Source organism: Pleurodeles waltl, chromosome 3_1 (assembly GCF_031143425.1).
Source record: "Pleurodeles waltl isolate 20211129_DDA chromosome 3_1, aPleWal1.hap1.20221129, whole genome shotgun sequence".
NCBI lineage: Eukaryota > Metazoa > Chordata > Amphibia > Caudata > Salamandridae > Pleurodeles > Pleurodeles waltl.
The window spans coordinates 1683536202-1683558271 of record NC_090440.1 but is presented as its reverse complement, the minus strand read 5'-3'; the positions used below and the strand labels follow the sequence as shown (position 1 = coordinate 1683558271).

The window sequence follows — 22070 nt, the reverse complement described above, 5'->3', positions numbered from 1 at the left end:
TTGGTTGGGTTGGAAATAACCTAACACCTTCTTTCTCTGAAATACATTTCACTAGGCTAATTCTTCTTTATTATCCATCATAAAGTATATATCCTGTTTTCAATTTTTCATGCAAAGCATTGGATTTTATCTTGTATCAAGGGATGTAGAGCCAAGAGAAATTGTCTTAATGTAAACAGCTTGAGTATGTCAATCCAATTTCAACCTGAAAGTGAGGGAATCTGAGTGGAGGCCTCACAAAGGTAATGTGGAGAAGCTGTTAATTGAATGAAAGGATGTAAAGAGAGCTGCTGAAGCAAGCATTAGAAATCGAATAGGTCTGGCTTTAATAGACTGACATGTAAACATAGGTAATCACAACTGCTGCTTGCATGTTTTGAACACACAAATAATGTTTAACTCTTTAAAGCCAGCATTACTGGCTTTGCCAGTGCGGGGAAAACAGTCACAACATGGCTTGCTTTTTGTACGAAATGCTCATAAGGCCTAAATAATTGCAGGTAAAACAGAATGAGGAGGGATTGGTTTTTGAGTCTAAAACAGCCCCTCGTGATTTCCAATGTAAGCACTTCCCAGAAGGTGAAAAGATACACCAAACATCATATGACGTGATAGCAATACTCCTATGGGTGGAGCCATAGTCTCATTCTGTGTCTAGTTTAAAATTTATTAAAAATAGGGTCATGCATACATCTTAGACGTCACACCAGACCAGAGAATAGTTACAAAGGATCTCATTTGCAGTTTCCCAGTATTTTGTGAGGCAATACCACACCGGGTAAATACCTGTGCAACTGTGTGCCCTAAGTAGGGGATGCAATATTACCCCTTCAATCTGAGTTCTGTATGATAGAATGGGGAATAACATAGATCAAGACATTTTCCTCAGACCAATTTTGCCACGAGTTCCCTAAAAAAAATAATGGTGCAATAATTGCTCCTGCGTCCGTTTGTCAATCTATGCAAATGGTGCATTACACACTTTTCTGCCAATCTGTAGATCACAACAAAGGCAGTGTTACACAGGAAGTTATAGTACATTTAATGCCCTTTGATAATCAAAGACAACTTTGCCAAACTATCTATAATTGTTGCTACTGGATACAGTAGTTAATGAATTAGCAGGAATAGGGAGCTCTCACACTTTCTCAATATGTTCCATTGCCGTCCTTATTCATTTGTGGCCTAATATGTTTTTATGTTGCAGTTTATATTGTGATTCTAGATTCAAATCCGTCCTGTGAAAGGTCAATTAAACAGATGCTACGCTCCTTTTCATAGCTTTGTTATGGTAGTTGTTTTTTAAGTTATATATTCATTCCTTAAGTGCACTTTCTCCACGGGGATACCCTGTCAAAAACGAACCTAAGAGCATTCAAGACCCGTGGGGACTTCACAGACCAAAAGAATGAAGTAAAAAATGCAGGAGTAAAAAGTTACCAGTACAATAGAGTGTTATGATATTTCCTGAAAACCACATCAGTCTAGATGGCACGTTCACTAACAGCAGGCTGGACCAAAAGGTGCGTCCAGTTTTATAGTATGCACAAAACATAAAGCAGAGCCTTTAAAAACAAATCCTTCGATTGACAGGGAGCTAGTATGAGGGCCACAATGGCCGAATTTCCAAGACCAAAGGCCAGTATCACCACCACGTTCTGTATTTCTTGCAGCCTTTGGATCCAGGCTTCTAGTATTCTTAGATACCGTGCAATCCTGTACTCAAGGCATGAAAACACACAAGCCCCAAACACTTCTGCTTTTCACTTTGCAGGTATACAGTGCAGAATTTGTCATAGAAGCTGACCAGAACTTTTGAATTTATGAAGATCAGTCAAAAACCACGCCAAGATATTTTATTAATAATTAGGGTGGGTCTCAACTGAGAAAGCTGGAACTCATTACCAGCAGTGACTCTTGCTTCGCCATCAAACTGGACTCCCAACCTCCAGTTGGAGTCCAGTTGGAACACCGGGGCAGGTTTTGTGGAACTCACTAATGTTCACTTTGTTTATGTGTATCAGAAGACTGCATTTGTAAAGGACATCCTAAAGCGATTGCGGGTTATAAGCATGGCTTTTGGTTCCCAGGTTTTTTATTTTTTTATATTTCTATCTGTGCTTATCCATATTTAAATTGTGTTTTTTCAATGGCCATTTATCCTTATTTGTTGTATTCTGTTAATACCTGAAGTTGTGAATAATATGTCTACATTTATTTATCTAACCAATACACACAAAACCAGACTTGGATACCTGACAGGGGTGGGGTTGAAAAACAGCCGTATATCCAACAAAATGCTCACCTGAAAACATTAGGGCTGTGGTGCGAACATGGGTACACATCTGCAATTTATTAACCTTCATTAGGAAATATTGCCATTTTACAAACTCCCCACATTATTAACTGTCGCAGCCAAAGGCCTTTCAGTCATGACTGACAGCACTGGGAAACACTCAAAAAACTCACCTCTTGTTTTTGTCTTTTTTTGACATAAATACAGACAAAGAAACGCATTACAGTTAGTCTATTTATCAGTAAAAATGGAAACCGCGAAGTTTAATAGCAGGCCATGTAGGAGAAATAGAATGTGATTAGAGTGACCAAATTAAACCTCGAGATACTCTGCAAGACCATGAGCGTCGGTGTTGTGCCGGGCACTCTTTGCAGTAGGGGTCAGGATTTGTGAATGGAGCCATTAACTCTTTGATGGAAACACAAGGCATTCATATATTCTGTTGGTGTCTCGTCTTTTCGTTTTCCAGATCTATCAATTCAGATTTTGAAATCTAAGGGTCTAATTCATAAAGTATGTATAAAAAATACAGGCGGAGTTCCGGACTGCGCCTAAACTGCATGCCTGGAAAGCCACATCTGACGCAGGGGACCGGTGATGAAACTTTTATGGTGCCTGTTCCCCTACAAACCCTACTATTCTGTGCAGTGAAAGGACACCTGAATCGGAAAAAGAACACTTTTTTTCCTTTTTGATTTTACTCCCCAAGGATAAAAACGCTTAACGGTGAGAAAGTCCTTACACCCTACAGCCCCCCAAAAAATCCATACTTGATTCGTTCCCCTTGATGTTCTGGAAAGTGAGTTACCCTAATGCGACCATTTGCAGGGTGGGAAAGTATAGGTTTTCAGTTTACGAAAGTCCACAAACGTGCATGTTCACTAGTTTACAAAATTAATCATGTTACACCCACTTTGCACCCCTTGATCGAGATTTACTACTGTGGATTTCTCTTCTCTTATGGTCTTTTGTGAGTTCCTGGTAGGGGTAAATGCAGCCGTTTTCACCCAAATACAATCTTAGGAATTGGGTTTCATGAGTACACAAAATATGGTTGTGTGGCGGAACTACTGGAATTATATGGAAAATGTAGGGGACAATTTTAGGAATGGGTTCAGACCTCCTAGAGTCTGTAGAGATGGACTGATAGCACTAACTGCCAGTGTCTGCCTATTTCAGATAAGGATGCTGCTGTGTAGCCAGGGTAAAAGGTTTTGGGCTGGTTACAAGCAAAATCCTGCAAACACGTGTGAGCTGAGCGTGTGAGACTACAATCTAGCTCGGTGCGGTCTCTGCGCACAAGTAACCTATCACAGAAAGAGCCCTTCATGGATTGGTGCGGGCCTTATAATGTGAGTGGATATTTGTACTGTGGGTCCATATTGCCTACTGCAATAGACCTTATAGCTGAATCTGTGCCATTGCACATTGCCGCTATACTTTGTCTTAGAAATCCCAATCAAGTATCAATTTTAGAGTAAACACGTACTCAGACTGTAGCTCGCTCTACTGTCAGTTTTGTGATAGCTTGACTCCATTTGCACTTTTCATATTTTCCTGGCTTTGCCATAATCAGACCCAGATAATCTTACCGCGTACTGGGCCACGTTAATTACTTTAATGGACACATCTCTAAAGATAAACAGAAAATGCCTTGCTGTCAAGTAAAATAATGCGTCATACTGTAAAATAAAATAAACAGAGAACTATATGCCCCATACGTTGTTTCAAGCATACAGCCACGTTTAATCGAATGCCTATACAAAGATTCTCAAGTGTTCTCTCATCTTTGCGTAATTTTCCATTGTCTCTTCTACTCATACATTATTAGGTCTGGGCAGAGCTCATGGAGTTGCACTCTGTGGAATTCCGCAGAGTTGATTTACAACTCTGGAATTCCACAGAGGCGTAGTTGTGAGTGATGGCGTGCCACTGCTGCCTGCCCTAGGGGCACCCTGTCCTGAATGTGCACGATTTCGGACGCTCTAAGCAGGGTCAGGCCTGGTTAGCCAGGCCCGACGCTGATTAGCCCTTCAGAGATCGGGTGCATTGAGGAGAGGGCCAGGCCACAGGCAGTGAAAGTTGCCGTTTTAGGCCTCTTGTGCACTGGCCTGTCCCATGTGCACTGCAGACGGGGCAGGCCAGTGCACAAGAGGCCTGAAAAGGCAGCTTTCACTGCCTGGCCTGAATGCAGGCTAGGGCCATAGGCAGGGAAAGTTGCAATTTCAGGTCTCTTGTGCACCAGTGTGCATAAAATCATTTTTTTTTTTTTAAAAGAGGAGGACTTGCCTGGGTCCTTGTTCACAGCGACGTGGCTCTCTCTGCCACCCTCTGTTCCCTGGGCTGCTGAAAGAAAGAGGCCTGGATCGGGAGTTGGCGCCGACAGCAGCTCCATGCCAGCCGAGAATGCACACTGCAGCTAAGATATGGGCCACACATCACAAGTGCAGACTGTCTCCGCTTGCGATAGGTGGCCCATAACTGGGCTGCAGTGCGCATGCGGTGAACTCTACTCCTCTGGCATTGCTAGCGGAGTTTCTGACTTTACACTCCAAGCGGAGCATCAAAAACTTCGTTACCTCTGCCAGCTGGGCCAAGTGTAGCAGCGCTCACCGATCACGCCTAATCATTATCATAATTAAATAACTGCATTGTTACTTTTACAAGGCCTATACTGACTGTACATTTCCTTCCAATGAGAGAATACTTTTAGAGTAAAGTTACATTGGTTAAGGTCATAAGCAAGGTAAATCAAGTTCATGGAAAGGTGCAGTCTAAATCAGCAGCATAAATATTTCTTCAGAAAATGCATTTCTTTGTTCCCCGCAAATTTTGGGCCATTTTGCACATATTTTTGAAATTCTGGAATTTACATCAGAAAGGAATGAGAAGTGATGGGGCAATAGTGACAGAGCTTCAATGGCAGTGAATGACTTGGAGCAAGAGGTACAAAATATTTTAGCAGTTTCAAACCCTGCAATTCACTAAATTTGTGAGTCTGTGACTGCTAAAAGATTTTCCCTGTGTATTAAACAATGGTTTACAAATCACTTTTTAGAAGCGGTGTGCTGTGGCTCCAAACTTCTGCTGACTTAAGTGTATCAATGGCAGAGGACATCTCATTTCAGACATTGACAAGGATAAGATCAGGCACCATAGTAACTCCCATGCCACATTATCCCCAGGCTTCCCTAAAATCAACCTCTTTGAGAGCTATACATATCTACTCTAAGTTTTTGTGAGGATCAATGCTGGACAAACTGGCCTCTTGGGAGGTAATGGTTTGTAAATCACTTTTTAGAAAAGGTGTGTTGTGGGTGTTGCTCCCAAACACCGATTTCGGTACCCTGTGTATCAATGTTTTCTGACCGGAATTCTGATCTCAAACCATAAGTCATAGACTCCCAAAGTGGGAACTTATTTGCAAAAGGGAAGAGGGTCCCCTTTGGAACCATTTCTTTTTGTGAATTAGGGTAGGAGTTTCAGGAGGAGTAGACAGTGGCCCAGGTGACCAATGCCAGCTCTCCCTGAAACTTTTTACAAAATAACACTTTTTTATTTGAGGCAGCTCCTTTACACTTATGGAAACTGAGCTGCTTTAAAAAAAAAAAGCCAGGTCCCCAAAGTAACTTTCTGGTCGCAAAAGAGTAGATATGCCTATTGCGACCACTATTTGCGACCAGAGAGTTATATATTTGGCCCATAGAGTACTAACAATGTAGCTGATGATTGAGGTTATTGTTGCTTTTAATAGCTGTTTAGGTCAATTGCAGGATGGGCTTAGCTGATGGGCACCTCCATAGTAAATCTTTGCAGGGAAGTCACCAAACGTAGGTCACACAGTTACTCCTGTCTCCAATAGCCGAATGTAGCAAACTTGTCACCTTACTAAAATATTAAAAAGTCAGCTGCAGTGAAAAACACAAAACAACAAGCATTTGCAATACAATGGATCTCGCGTTTGCTCGAGTTAGAGCTGTTAATGTTGTAAATTGCTAACTGGAATTTTCTTGCCACTTAAATTGAAAATGAAAAGTAGAACAGTTGACATAAGCGCAACGATTCAAAGCGCCATGGCCGCCACGAGCATAAGGGTGAAGGAGAGACACATAAAGAAAAATAAGTTTGCTATCAGTCAAACATATTGACAATCATGCAATTAGCCATATAACAGGGTCGATGTCCAAAGGTAGTAACAAAACTGCCTCAAGGAGTGACAAACATAAAGCATTTACCAATGATAACAAAAGATTTTTGAAAGGCAAGCCCACGAATGAGTGATAGTGATGGACGTGCAGTGGGCGTGGTTAAAAGCCCACAGATAGATTATAAAAGTTCAGAGCGCTTGTGTGCTCGACCTAGAAAACAATTAATTTCTTTGTGCGATCCAACTACATGAAGATAAAGAGTTTAATGTATGATGGTTCAGTGTGTTTTTGGGATGTAGATTATTCCTCATACATTGCAAAGAAGGATCCACCAAATAGTGAAAAGCAGTGAGAGAAAAATACTTTTCTGCAGACAAAGCACACTCTATGTATCTTGTATAGCAATAAATAACACAGTCAGGCAAACTGCTACACCGTCAAGCCATACCTACTGTGGGGGCACAAAGAAAGTTGTGTGAGGGTGCAGACACCCTGCTAGCCAAACAAAGAGGCTGTTTAGAAAGGTGTGCGATGGAGAAAAGTGAATAGAGGAGACTTTCACGTCTGGACTCATAACAAGTAGTCGAAAGATTAGGCCACAAGTGACAGAAACCCTACATGTGTTCACTTGCGTATTCTCAAAACAGCCAGAAATAATAATAAATACAGTGAATAGGATGTAGTTCTTTCATTATTTTAACACTGGTTTCCGATAAAAAAAATAGCATTTTATATTGTTTCTACAGGGTTAACCTGATTTTCTAGCAGAATTTTGAGTATGTAAAACTTATGGCTTTAGTCTACACAGGCTTTGTTATTTACTTTCCCCAAGTTGATTTGTGAGAAGTGGTGTAAAATCCTGTTTCTGCTCATTGGCATACTAGTTGTGTGGGAAAGTGTTTTTGGATTCTATTTATTCCTTCAGTCGAATGATTAGCAGCACCAGCATCAACTCGTCCAGTAAACTAGAACTTCCTCAAGTTATATAGGTGAGCATGATTTGCACTTTGTACTCACTCCTTTACGTATGCATGTCTCACTGCAATATGAGTATTACAAATATGGTACACAATGTTGTACACAGTGTTTTGAAAAGGCCTCATTTGCTTCCAGGACAGACTTGATGCAGTAAAATGTTCTTCCTGTTAAAGATAAAACGTGTCCACTTGATCTGCTCGATTTGCAATATGGCAATGACTAGACCCATGCAGTGAAAACTAACAGGTATGCCCGTCGGTAGGCATCTAGCCAGCTCACTGAATGCAGTTACTGGAACAGGTATAAACCTTTACTCCAGTAGAGTGGTTGCAGCTTGATTGCTTTGGCTCATAGGTTGATCTGCAGTGAGGAGTACTGGTCATAGTCAAACATATTCTAATATGTCTGATATGTAACATTGAAATCCGAGGCTGTGGCCATAGATGAAGACTGCCTGAATGGTATTATTCCCTTTCTTGCACTATCAAAAAAGAGCAAGCATTGACAAATCCAATAGATCACACCTATTGGACATATTGGCTTTGCCAATGCAGTCTAGGGGAGGGGTTTTGTGCAGGAACAATACAAAGGAGAGAGCAACAGTGCGGTGGGGGGTGTTGTTTGGGAAGAGCACATGATAGAAAGCAAAACAGATCACCGGGGGAGATGAGGAAGACAGCAACACTAGCACGGGGTGGGAGAAGCATATGAGGGAGAAAGCAACACAGAGTGTTGAGGGCAGTGTGTTTTTGGAGCAGAGGAAAAGAGCAACACAAAACATGGTACAGCTGCAGGGGAAACATACAGGAGAGAGAGAAAGAGAGAGAGAGAGAGGAACACAGAGCGCAGGTTGGGGGTGTTTTATGATAGCAGGGGAGAACATCACACCAGGCAGACAGCAATACAGTGCACATGGGAGGGAGTGATTGCAAGGGAAGAGGTAGAGGAGGGTGGGAACAACACAGATCACAGGGGAAACACACAAGGCAGAAGGCAACGCTGAGTGGATACAGACAGGACAGACATAAACAAGGAGCCTGGGTGTTTTGAGAGTGGAGAAGCACATGTAGGCGAGAGCAACATGAAGCAGATGCTGGAAAGCACATGAGTACTAGAGCAACATAGAACCTGGGGGCAGGGTGGTTTTCATGGGAGAAGCTTATGATGAAGTGAGCAACATGGAGTGAAGGGAGTGGGGTGGAAGCACATAATGGAGAGAATAACAGCGCATGGGCAAAGGGTGTTTTGCAGGGGAGGAGCACACAAGGTATAGCAGCACAGCAGCAGGGTGTTTTGCAGTTTGGGAAAAGCACACAAGGCAGACAGCAACATGGAGTTCAGGGGATATGGTGGGATGTGAATCACACAAGGAAGAGACCTGGAAAGCACATGTACTCTCAAAGATCACTTAACCAAAAAGGATTTCCCTAAAAGGGAGCAGTGTAAGGATATGAATTAGCCAAACAAAAGGTTGGAACAGAGGGGAGGGTCAAATAAAAGATTGACAAGATGGGACAAGGAAAGCCACTGAATAAAAAGCAAGCAAAAAAGAGCAACAATAAAGGTAACCAATGGTAAGCAATGGACCAACTGTAAGCCCACTGTAAGTTCTAAATAAGCCCACAATAGGTATTTTGCAACCAGACAGCTTGCACTGTCTACTAGGCAATATGGAATGAGAAGCACACCCTACTCCAGTGACAACCTTTGATTTAGATAATTTGTTATGGCACTGGCCTCTTGTCAAGTTTTCAGCAGCTGTGGCATCTCACACTCTCTGATGCCACTAAATAAAAGTAAGAAGAGTTTTGGAACAGGTGCTGTGAGCATGACTTTAGTGAAAAGTGAGAGGGCTGGGCACAAATCCTCATATTTTAGGTGTGGCTTGTGAGTTCAGTGTGCATTGTCAATTGTTAACATTTCTGTACAATATACATAAAGTAGGTTTTGGTTCCTTCATTAGGAGTATTTTTCTGTCACCTCATGCTGTTGGATGTATGGTGTATCATTCCACCTCCTATAGAGTGTTAACATTCCAATTCAAAAGGGTCTAATTTTACATTTCAAAACATTAGTTGGCAAAAGGATTGCAATTATAACTGACTGAAAAGTCTACTGCACTAGGTAATTACTAGGTGCAATAAGGTCTGCACTGGAACTTGCAGATTTTAGTGCGGAGGGCACCAAAATCCACACCATATCTCCCATTCTTAGGCAAAACTCATAATATGTGGAATTTATTGCATCTGATGAATTACAAACTCAGGTGTATCAGTTTTATCAGGTGGGATAAGTACTGTAACCCTTTCCGAGGCACTCATGATCAGAGCCTTGGTGTCAACTAAGTAGTACATTTACACTTGCATGTTTGTGTGCACTTCTGTCTGTGTACGTGTAGGCATAAGAGGAGTATACCTGCCATAAGATGATGATGCTGAATATATGATGGCATGGATATCTAATACATAACATTTGATGGCAATGGCTGCAGATGGTTTTAATGCCGGTCATTTGATAATGATACCTGTCATATAATGCTATTCTATGACATAAGATGGTGGTAACCAGGCCACCTTTAGCATCAGCGGGGACCGGTGCTATAATCTACATTGGCTCCTCATCCCCATGACCATCACCTTCACAAATTTCCTCACTACCACCCTCAAATGGATGCCTGCATATCTCCTTAGCCGCTCTCTCCCATTTATTTATTTAATAGCGCTACCCATCCCAATGTAGTGTCAAAGAGCTTTACATCTCAAACCTACTATACAATGAGTAGTTGTGTGAAAAAGAAAGAGCACAACAGCAGTACATCTACTAAGATATGGTGCTGTTTGTCTCTCATCTAGTGCTAATTTACCTTAGGCTACCTTGTACCAATGCACACACTCTTGCACCAGAGTGCAAATGTGTGTGTCTGTGATGTAAAGAGTAGGTTTGAGGGTACTGTTTCGGCACACATTTCTATGCTTTGACAAAGTTTAACACTGTACCAGTAAGTACGTGTTATGTAAAGCTTAGGAAATCTTTTGTCCAACTTAATGCCTGGCTTGAGGAGGCATACATTTTGATGCAAATATCTTTCCACTAATGTTAGTAGTTGGGGCTTACAATCAAAATCCACGATTTAATGCATGGGAGAATCCATGTACCCACCCATGATATGCCTCCTTGATGCAAAGTAGCACATAGTGCTACTTTGTGTCAATTTGGAGATGGTTTCTAATGCAATTCAAGGTTTTGAGATAGAGGGTATACACCTAAACACTTTTACCAGGTTTGTGTCACTTTTGTGATGCAAACTAGGCAAACATTTTAGCCTCCTTAAAATCATGAAAAAGCATTATGGTTCTAAATCTATAGCTTGAAAATTTGTATGCAGTGTTTTGGTGCCAGTTTATAGTTCACTGCCCTATTAATCAATCAATCAGGATTTATAAAGTGCAACTAATCACCCAATAGGGTATTCAGGAGCTTGCAAGTCCCAGAGGCTTATTTAAACAGCCAGGTTTTGAGGGCCATTCTGAATTCCGGGAGTGAAGTGATGGTCCGGAGGTGCATAGGGAGGATGTTCCAGGTTTTTGCGGTGATGTGAGAGGAGCGTCCTCCATTTTTGCTTCAATAGATGCAGGGAGTATGGGCAAGTGAAAGGGAGGTAAGAGCATAGTCTTCTCAATGGTTGGTGGAAGTTCAGGCCGTAGTTAATGTACACAGGTCCTTGGTTGTGTAGAGCCTTGTGTGCATTGGTCAGCAGCTTGAATTGGCATCTCTGCTGTACGGGGAGCCAGTGGAGTTGCCTTAGGTGGGGTGTGATGTGGGTTCGTTGGGGAAGGCTGAGGGTGAGTCTGGCTGCAGCGTTCTGTATGGTCTGAAGTCTCTGCAGGAGGTGTGCAGCTAATCTTACGTAAAAGGTATTGCTATAGTCCAGTCGTCGGTGATGAGGGCCTGTGTCACAATGCATCTCATGTGTAGGGGTAGCCACTTGAAGCTCTTACGTAGCATGTGCAAAGTGAGAAAGCAGGCAAAGGAGATGGCATTGATCTGTGATTTTATGGTGAGCTTGTTGTCAATGATGATTCTGAGGTTTAAGGCATGGTCAGAGGGAGTGGGTGCGGGTCCTAGGTCTGATGGCCACCAGGAGTCATTCCATGTGTTGCTGCTATTGCCAAAGATCAGTACTTATGTCTTCTCTGTGTTCAGCTGCAGGCAGTTGTTCTTCATCCAGTTAGCAATACTTGTCATGAATCTGTGGAAGTTGGTTCTGGTGGTGGAGATGTCATCAGTGAGTGAGAGGATGAGATAGGTGTCATCTGTGTTGGGAATTATGTTGAGAACGTGTGATCTGATGATGTTGGCTAGCGGGATCAAATGTGTGTAGGAGAGCGTGGGGCTGAGGGATTAGCCCCGGGGGACACCATAGATGATCTCCTTCGGTTCAGAGTTGAGAGGTGGATAGTAGAAGGATTGTAATTTATGAACTACAATTAACAAAAGTATCTCTACTACAAAAGCAGCAATCCACTGAGTTATCTACACAAAATACAAATCTGTGATCTGTATGTTACATGTGCTTTGCAGCAGGTATGTTAACCCACTATGGAACTTTATCATGATCAAAACTGTGACTAGACTAATCACAGCTCTGTCCATCAATTGTATTAACCACCAGAGTTATCATGCCGTTTTTGTTATCCCCTGAAAAATGCTGTCCATACATAGCTCTCTGAAGGGTGCTCTATTCTCTCCTTAGCCTGTCAAACACAGACCCCCACCCTCTCTGAGCTTGGCACCAGGTGTGGTGGTGTCTGTCACACCAGCCTAAAGCCAGCGCTGGCAGTAACTGGTGGATGAAGACAGTCCCTCACAAATGATGGTAATCTCTAGCAAATTAGTTTAATAACTTTCTCATAAAGTTAATGCTTGCTTTTGCTAGAAATACTGGGTATATCACACCAACCTGTATACATAAAATACAGCAATCCTTAGAGCATAATGGCAATACACATTATCTGATGGCCTTTCTAGGCATAAGGCAGCTATTCCTGAAACACACTGGGAACACATGGGCCTGTAAGGCAGTACCTGGGAATGGGAGACAAACTAAATATTTGAGATCCAACATGGGGAGAGGAAGCTGCACATGGACATTTGATGGTGGTAACATATTTTATTAGTCTATACATGGGAGGCTTCATCTGAGTAGGCGGAGCAGTCATGAATGATGTACTCTATAACAACTAACTGAAAAAGGTTGATGTTTGTGTACAAAAATAGTTTATTGACAGAAAATAAAATGCTGTGATTTGGGTACAAAAACAGTGTAAATTTGGAAGATGAAAGGGTGATAGTTGGGGCAAATGAGTTAAGTTACCTAAAATAAAAAGTTTGCTTATGGAGTACTAAACAGAAATAAGGTGAATATCCAGTTAACTAATCGATATCAAAAGGTAAGGGTTTAAAAGTGGAAAATATGTTTATGAAAAAGAAATCAGGAACAATGTAGGAACAATAACCAACAGATTGATGTCACAGGTAAGGTTTTAAACAATACCTTAATGAACATATGAGCATCTCGGGATAATTATGGTTCCCGCAATACAAAGTGGGTTTAACACAGTTAACTTTGGAGTCTCTTCAGATGCTGTAGCTCAATGCTTTTTGTCTGTAAATTCTATAGAGAATAATGTGATTCTGGTCACATCTAATGCACACAAAAGTGGGCATATTTGAATGCTTACTACAAAGGTTACTTTCTATGTTAGATCCAGGTCACATTCCAGATTTTCCTAACACTCTTTAGTCTTTTTTTAAACCTTAGTATGTTACAGGTCAATGAAGTTACAGAGAGACTAACTTGCAAACTGAGCTTCCATTGTTTTGAGCCTGAAATATGTCATAAGATACTACAGTCACATAACAATGCAAACCACCTAATACACTGCCCCCATGCAAATATCACATTTTAACAGCTGTCTTCTGTTCTGGTACTAGCCCTTCTCCTGGCTAAGAACAGTGTGACTTAATAATTTTGTGGATCTGCACACTTTGGCATATATGTACATATGTAAAAAGTGTTAGAGGTGGAGTGACAGGACTGGGCACACATGCTTCATGTGTCCCATGATTGTCTGTTAGTGACTGTTTGGTGAGCAAAGGTTACATTATTTTCTATAAAGTAAATTTGAATCTCACCTGGACATCCAACACATTGAACAGCTTAATATTGTTGGAAGCAAAACCATTAGGCACCATTATCTCCAAATCTGCATCTGGAACTATGCTCTGCCCAGTGTTGATAACCTTAAAACACGAAAAATTACCCAGTTTCATTATCTACATTGTAATATTTAAAATATGAATCATAGCAAACAAATTAAAACAAACCACCATATTGCAGCTACACTCTAGATTACTTTTATCTAGAAGCCATAAACTCTTTCAAAATAAATACGAAGTGCAAGCAAATTAATTGAGTCAGGTTTATACCCTGCAAATCTCAACATCAAAGAAAGGATAAAATATTTCTAAAATTGTGAAACTCAAAAATAGCTGTAGATGGACATGAGTTCCAAATAGCTAAATGTATCTATATGGAATGTTAAACAAAAATACAATCACTTGCAAAATGGGATGCAGTGTAGCCAAAACCGATTACATGACCCAGTACAGAGTCAAGATGCAATATCTGGCAGACACATGCTCTCCTTCTCAATGTGACACTACACTGCAGGTTCCAGACAATAATGCTTCAGCCTTGGTGACATTTGGAAGAGATTGTGTATGTTAGGTCAAAGGGGCTGACTTCTCAATCAGGTGAATGATCTGTGGATGACTGCAATGCCTACTGTCTGTTTTTGGTGTTTGATCTGATGTATGCTGTTAACAGGTAGAACAAGGCCATCAAGGATTATTAAAGGGGTTTGGGACAACCAGTTTCCTGTGAAGAAGATACCTTCCAAGCGGTATGCGGTTATGCTATTGGCTATATTCTCCATGTGCTGAACAGCAGTTCTTAAATCATAGGGCTAGCACTGGGGCGTCTGACCACAGCCTCCATTTCTATTGTTCACCTCCAACCTGAAGATAACAGTGCAAGTAATGTATTATAAAGTGGAGGATAAAAAGGGAACAGACGTTTTGGCAAATGTTTCATGAAGTACAGCAGGCACCCTACTTTTGCAGTCACCCTGTTCATTTTCTGAAAACCCTTGTATCTTCCTTGTCAGACAGACTAGCATCATGGTTTTATAGAGGCCCAACTGATTACTGTGATTATGAATGATAATTTAAGCCCATGGGGACGGACACTGAGAATATCTTTGCTTTACACACAGCTGCCAGGCAGAGTTTGTGTTTCTTTAGGATGGATTTACCTTGTTCCCACTGTTCCTGCTCTCTGCCACACTGTCTAAAGAAGTTGCCACTTCACAGTTTTTAGCAGGGAAGTGGAACTTTTTGCAGAAGGAGAACCATTTCAAAATATTCAGTATGACAGCGCTCGCTCTTCTGGGATGAAGGAAATCTCCATCTGCCCTTAGGAATGTTTGCCTTTACTACAAAACAAAGGTAGGCATGGGAGATTGAGTCAAAGACCGTGATAGTGATTCCCCATCAAAGCATAGTACAAAGGCGGGCAAAGACACAGATGGCCACTGCCACAGGCAATGCTGCTTTCAACTACAATAATGTGCAGGATAACATAATTAATCCTATTCGAGACCTCAAAAAGTTTTAAAAGTATCATGGAAATTTTCCTGGGATGAGACAGAAAGAAGGTAAATAGGGTATAAAGGGTGGTGCTGGCCAAAATATTGAATTATTAGAACAACATTTTCCTTTAGAGAGATGTTCATAGAAACACTGCCTTTTGTTTTAATAGTCTTTCATTTGTGTTACTGTATATTCAAATGGGCTGTTTGCATGCATTTGATATTAGCTTAAAATCTGGAAACTTGTAAGAATTCATGTAAGAATCCTGACATTTGTCTTTCTGATGCAAGTGTTGCACTTCAGTGCATCTTTTGTAAGGACATTACAAAGCACAAACAGTGCCGACTAGTGGTTTTTTTTGTTGATATATTGAAACCAAGAGCTTCATTAAAGTCAAATAATGCACAAATGCAAATCGTGCGTGGAAGGCAGAGATTCTAAAGTGCATTCTATCAACAGGATCTATCACAAGCCACTCTCAGAAATTTGTAGCACTCACTTGAAAAGTAAAGTTGACTTTTTCTAGAAGGCAATGTGGTTCTTCATCTTTTTCCGATTGTCCTGTAGTGGGACCATAAGAGAATGAAGATGGTGACACAGATCTGAAAAAAAAAAGACAAGTAATGATCAAATTACATTTGTATAGTTAATTTCAATTAAAACCAAATGTATCATATACATAAGGTTTGTACTTTAATACACGGAAATATTAAATTTAGATTTATTAGGTTACAACAACCAGATGGCCTAGATGATGAATATTATTATTGATAAATACTACTCATTACTAAACATCAGCATAATTAAATTAATCTATGATACAACTATATAAAAATAAATAGAACAATGTATTTAAACTCCAAATTGACATTCCATTAATTACCTACTAGTTTTAAAATTAAATATTGTACAAGACGTTTCAATACTCTGGGACATTCTCATATTTAATATAGCATAGAGTGACAGAGTCTCAAAGCATACCACTACACTGTTAGTCAAACATAGCACATTTGAAATTGGGCAAATCTAAGTCCAGTTTATCCTGTTATTGGTATCGTTCAGTGTCTTTTAAACAATGTGGTAGAAAAACACCCCTTTGCAGTTCGATGTCAGAATATCATATACAGAAATATTGTCTTACATAAATATTGTGTCCTAAGTAGCTTTAACAAAACATATTCCCCGTTGGGTGTAGATTTTCTTCAAATACCTCTAATCCAGCATTATTTTTGTAGATGATCTGACAGGCACAATATTAATCAAATTGTACATAGACAACGGACCACTGATACCATATCTTCTTTCCCAACAGTTCCCATTCTGTAGCAAACCTTTCTGAACACTTCTCACTACTTTAAGTAAATTATATTGCTAAGTAAATGATGCCACTGAACTTTATGGGTAGAGTCTGGACTGCTGAATGAGTACAGTTTATATTACTCAACGAAAAATGATTACCCACTCCATAAAATAATGGACTGTGGGCATATGTATTAATCATACTTGTCGTTACAAAGAACCCCAACAGGGCAGATTCATGTAGAAAGAAGAAACTAGGAAAAAGGAATTCATTCATTACAAATTAGTACAATAAAATGGAAACTTCCTGGAGGAATATGTGCATGTCATTCACTGCTGCATAATTAGCTTTGGTTTGTCGAGATGGGTACAGAAGTGGGATGCATACTCTTTTACATAACCAGGACATATCTAATAAACATACACCTACTGGGTAGTGAACACATTTTCATTACACTAAGCATTCCCACCCTACAAAACACATTTAGCAACTGAACCTGGCTGGGGCTGTTGTATGCATTTTGATGATTGGGAGGGGTTGCCTCAGTCATTATTCCTCTAACTCAATAAGATCAGGATCTTTAAGCAAATTGTTATGACCATGACATAGAAGTACAGGAACTAAATCCAAAAGACTGCATAACACTATGACTTTCCCCATATGTACAATGACAGTCTGGAATCTAAGAACTAGAATTTTTTGCAATGTTTAAAATGTTGTTATTGGCAGTGTGCTACACAGATCACAAAATGTTTTTGTCATAGTTCTTGCTGTTGCTTTTGTTGATTTGCATTTGATTAGCATTTGGCATCCCACCCAAGAGAAGAAAACACATTAGCTAGATTATAGGTTGTTTTGGTTTGTTATGTCGAGATTTCGAGTCTGTGGTGTCACCTCAGTAGATTAAAAAATAGCTAATGTGCCCCAACTTCTATTCTCTCACTAAAGCCAGCCCCACAAAAACTTGCACCCACATTTTTTAGGTTGCCCCCTGAATCAAATAGTGTTTCAGTTCAACATTGCCCAGTGGACATACTTATACCATTTGGGATTGGGGCAGCATCTGGGAAGATGATGCTGATGAAGCAGGCATTCAGAGATAATGCAAAAGCTAAGCCTATAGTGTACATGTTGTGATATCACTGAGGTGCCTAAGCTGTACCATGTCGATGACACAAGTTCCTCCTTAAGAAGAAGTGACATTGGTGGAAGGGAGCTGGTAGCCGTGGTGAAGCAGTTATGGATTCTGTTTAATGTCTAGGTTGAGCTTATGGCTGTCCTGACAGAAACACATTGACTTGATTTGTAAATGTATGTGAAAGCATGGAAGATGCTGATCAAGTTGGAGAACACCTGGGTGGCATGGCTAATCACTTCCAATCCTGCGTTCTGTGGGTTTGTAACTTTAAAGGGACCATAGGCTAGTAGTAAACTCAGATAAGCCCACGATCATGAGTGCAGCCAGGGCCTCTGAGACTCTTCTTTTGCCCAGCCCAGTAGGATTACATACCCTCATACATTAACAAATAACTTGAGCATTAGGATTTATGCAAATTAGCACCAAGTGACTTATATTTAGTAGGCATTTATCAGTCTCTGATGTTGTGCAACATATTTACTGCCTTATGACTTAAGGGTGTGTTCCACAGTCTTTAGATCTTCTGAGATTGTTTTTAAATTGCAGGAATGGCTTATTCCTAGTGGCTTCAGGATACATTATGAAGCAGCTCAAGTTGTTCCACTTGGTTGTGAAGGTGCAGCTTTGTAGTGTCTCCCTACAGAGTGTTTTTGCAAAGTCTCAGAGAATCATATTCAAAAATCTCTATTCGGTATGCTTGAACTAAAGGTAGATATCTTGTCTTGCGTCTTTTGTTGTTTTTATGCCATATATGTGGAAACACTAGTTGCTATGTTCATCTGAGGATCAAATCCACCAAGAAAAGCTGACATCCTTTCGCTCTGCTTTTAAATGGTACCTCTGCTTGCTAGCAGAGATAGAGCCATGAAACCCAAGAATATGAGTGGGGCCTCCTAGGGTCACCAAAACCACCATATTTGGGACTGCTTTTAAATAAAGTAAAACAGGAGGTGTTTAAAAACCAAAGTTTTAAATAACATTTTTTAAGAGTAGGTACTGGTCCATGGGAACTGAATTGCAACTTGGGATTATTACATATCAGAAGGAATTTCTGTGGATGCAAATGTGCCAATTTTGTAAGTCAGACCTTTTGCAATCGCAAATCCCTTCATATATCTGACCCCAGCTCGCTCTCGAACACCATGGCTCCCTCTGTCTCTCTTTACACCATTTGGGTGTCCTGTCAAGCGGTCAAAAGACTTCTGAGATTCAGTACTAAACAACTTGTCATGCGGGCTACTTATTAAAATGTACCCAAGTAAGGAGAAGGAATGGGACTGAAAAAAGGTTATTAAAAAGATTGTATAGCTCAGAAATGTCACTTTGTGGTCTCATGGCTCCATGTCCACCTTGTGCAGTCTTTATACTTCAGTACAAATGATGACGGAATTATCTTTTATCTCAATTATTTCTGATACTGTAAACATAAAATATGTGCATACTAATGTTTTCATGCTACGTTCCAGATCATTACGTGGAATATCAAAGGGTTAGGTAATCATATTAAATGGCAAAAGGTGTTCTCTCATCTAGCCAAACTAAAAACAGATGTTGCATTACTTCAGGAGTTGCACCTTTCTGAGTTAGAAGTTACATTAAAAAGATGCTGGTTAGCTAATGTCTTTTCTTCACATGCACTGGGAAAGAAGATTGGAGTAGTGATTTTTGGCCATAAAAAGTTACATCTTACGATTGTTAACCAAGAATCTGACTCTGTAGGTCACTGGATTATTGTCAAACTCCTTTTGGATGATATACCTTTAACTATTTTTAATGTGTATGATCCAGTCTCTGTAGACAATACATTTCGGAGCACTATTTCAGATAAATTACATCAGTGCGATGATGAATATCTTATATCCATTCTCAGTTTCAATGCACCTTTCATCATAATTCATTAGTTGACATTTGGAGACTATGTCATCCAGACCTCCATGAATACTCTTTTTATTAATCACTCACAGTCTCGAATAGATTATTTATTTTTCTGTAAATCCCTAACCCAAAATGTTCTTCACTCAGAAATATGTTCAATCTTGATTTCAGATTATGCGCCAGTTTATACAGAAATTGACCTTACACCTTTTTCACCATATGCAGGCAGATGGCGTTTCAATAATTCACTTCTTTTAGATTCTACATTTACTTCTGAATTTGAAACCTTTACTAATAAATTATTTGCTCTTAACACTACACCTAATAGCTCCATTGTATCAATTTGGGATTCTTTGAGCATCTAGAGGTTTCATAATAAATGTTTTATCAACCAAGAGAAAACATATGGAAAGCCAATCTAATAAATTACTTCATCAAATTTAAAATGTCGAACATGAATACTATTATTCTATTAATGAGACCTCATTACACCATTTTATAGATGCTAAGCTCACCTTTAATAGATTAACTACAAATGCTGCTTCCTCTTATCTGTAGGAGCAGCACAAGATATTATGGAGGTCAAAACAAAATGGAGAAATTGCCTGCCAATTATTTGAAGATCAGAAGGGACAGAACTAGAATAGAATTCTTACAGAATACTACAGGGACTATTGTTTCTAAGGATAAACATGTTCTGCAGCAATTTGTTAATTTTTACACTAATCTATATTCTCCATACACTCGTCCGCTACAATCAGATATGTCTGCATATTTTCAATCCTTTGCTTCTCCCCCTCACATCATATTGATTTTAACTCGCTTGGAGTAGGTATCACACTTTCAGAAATATCCCACGCAGTCTCTATACTTTGCAGAGGGAAAGCCCCTGGACCTGATGGTTTTACTACTGAATTTTATAGCCAATTTGCAAAGTCTCTCCTCCCTAAACGTTTACTTTTATTTAACTCTTTTGCCAAAAGTGATACTTCTCATGGTATCATTCAAGAGGCTATTATTTGTCTAATCCAAAAAGATAATAAAGATCTCACACTTTGTAAAAATTATCGTTCCATTTCTTTAGTTAATAGTGATTACAAAATATTCACAAACATTTTGGCACTACGTAGAGATCCTATCTTACCTGATCTTATAGGTCCTGAACAGTTGGGTTTTGTTAAAGTTCGACTAGCCTCTGATAATGCTCAAATTCTTGTCAACATCCTAAGCAAAGCCTCTTCACTAAACCATCCTATTGCTGCTATCACCTTACACACTGAGAACGCGTTTGCTATGACTGGGTGGGATTTATGTTCAAGGCATTTAAATGGATCGGTTTTCCACCCAAGCTAACTGAATTAATATCTTTAGTATATACAGGCCCTAAGACAACCATTTTTGTTAATGGTTTGCTCTCAGACTTTTTTCCCTTATTTAGAGAGGTACGCCAAGGCTGTCCATTATCGCCTCTTCTGTTTATCATTGCACTTGAAGTCTTTCAAATTGGATTTCAACAACTTAAAATGTTGGTTTATGCCAATGAGATCCTTTTATATTGTTCTAATCCCACTGTTTCTCTTCCTCCCATCAAGTCAATACCTTTTCCCACCTTTCCAGTTACCAGCTTAATACCAACAAATGTGTAATATTACCTTTAAATGTCCTATGCAATAAGCAACTTTTGCTTCCACAGGATTTACTTGCCAATCCTACTAAATAAAATAGGATTATGGTTCTCCCAGACAATTAAAGACACTCTAAAATATTTTTTTTATTATATCATCAAAATGTTAAATGATATTATTCCTCAATGGCATCCGCTTTTTCTTAATTGGTAGGGTAGACTTGACTATCAAAATTATGCTATCTCCTGTGGTATTACATTTGATCACTACGATCGCTCTTCACATCCCTCTTTACTACTTTAAAAAAATAGACTCTGTGTTTTCCAAATTTCTTTGGAAAGGCAAACCCCCCTGTATTGCTTTGTGTTATTTAAAAAAATATAAATCTAAAGGAGGCCTTAAATTTCCAGACTTCAAAACATATCATTAGGCCTTTTCTTTAAAACAGACTGCTAGATGGCTCTCCTCAGACTTACCCTTACACCCTCCATTATGGCTGCAATTAGAGAAATCTCTTATTTCTCCTTTTGATTTTAAAGACTTTCTTGCCTTTAAAACAAATATATCTCAGTTCCGCACACCAGTTGTTTCCCATAGTCACAAACTCTTGTCGACTCTTCTACCCTCAATGTGTCCCTCTAATGCTAATTTTCTCCAGCAACCTATTTGGCATAATAAACTAATACGAATAAAAAAATTATCTGTATATTGTAAAACATGGCACGCTAGAGAATTATGCTGGTTGTCGCAGCTTTTTGCTCATGACCAAGTCATATCCTATATGGCTCTTCAAATGACATACTCCTTACCCCCAACATGTAAATCACAATACAAACGTTTACATGCCTCCATTGCTCACTACACTTCAACTTTACATTCCACTTCTTCCCCTCCTTCCATATCTAGTACTCTTTTTCCCTTACTACACACCAGTTCCTCAGCAACATACAAGCCATTACATATTGATTCAGTTAGAACCAAATCACAGACTGAGTTG

At 39.8% G+C, this 22070-nt stretch overlaps 1 protein-coding gene across 1 annotated transcript in view; it reads right to left on the bottom strand.

The window, feature by feature from the left end:
* Positions 1-22070, bottom strand: part of ITGA4 (integrin subunit alpha 4) — a 365777-nt gene that overhangs the window by 38497 nt on the left and 305210 nt on the right. The window contains exons 22-23 of the mRNA XM_069225453.1: positions 15635-15737; positions 13618-13725 (exon numbers count right to left, since the gene is read on the bottom strand). Coding sequence (XP_069081554.1) covers positions 13618-13725; positions 15635-15737 — 211 coding nt within the window. The remainder of the gene's footprint in view (positions 1-13617; positions 13726-15634; positions 15738-22070) is intronic.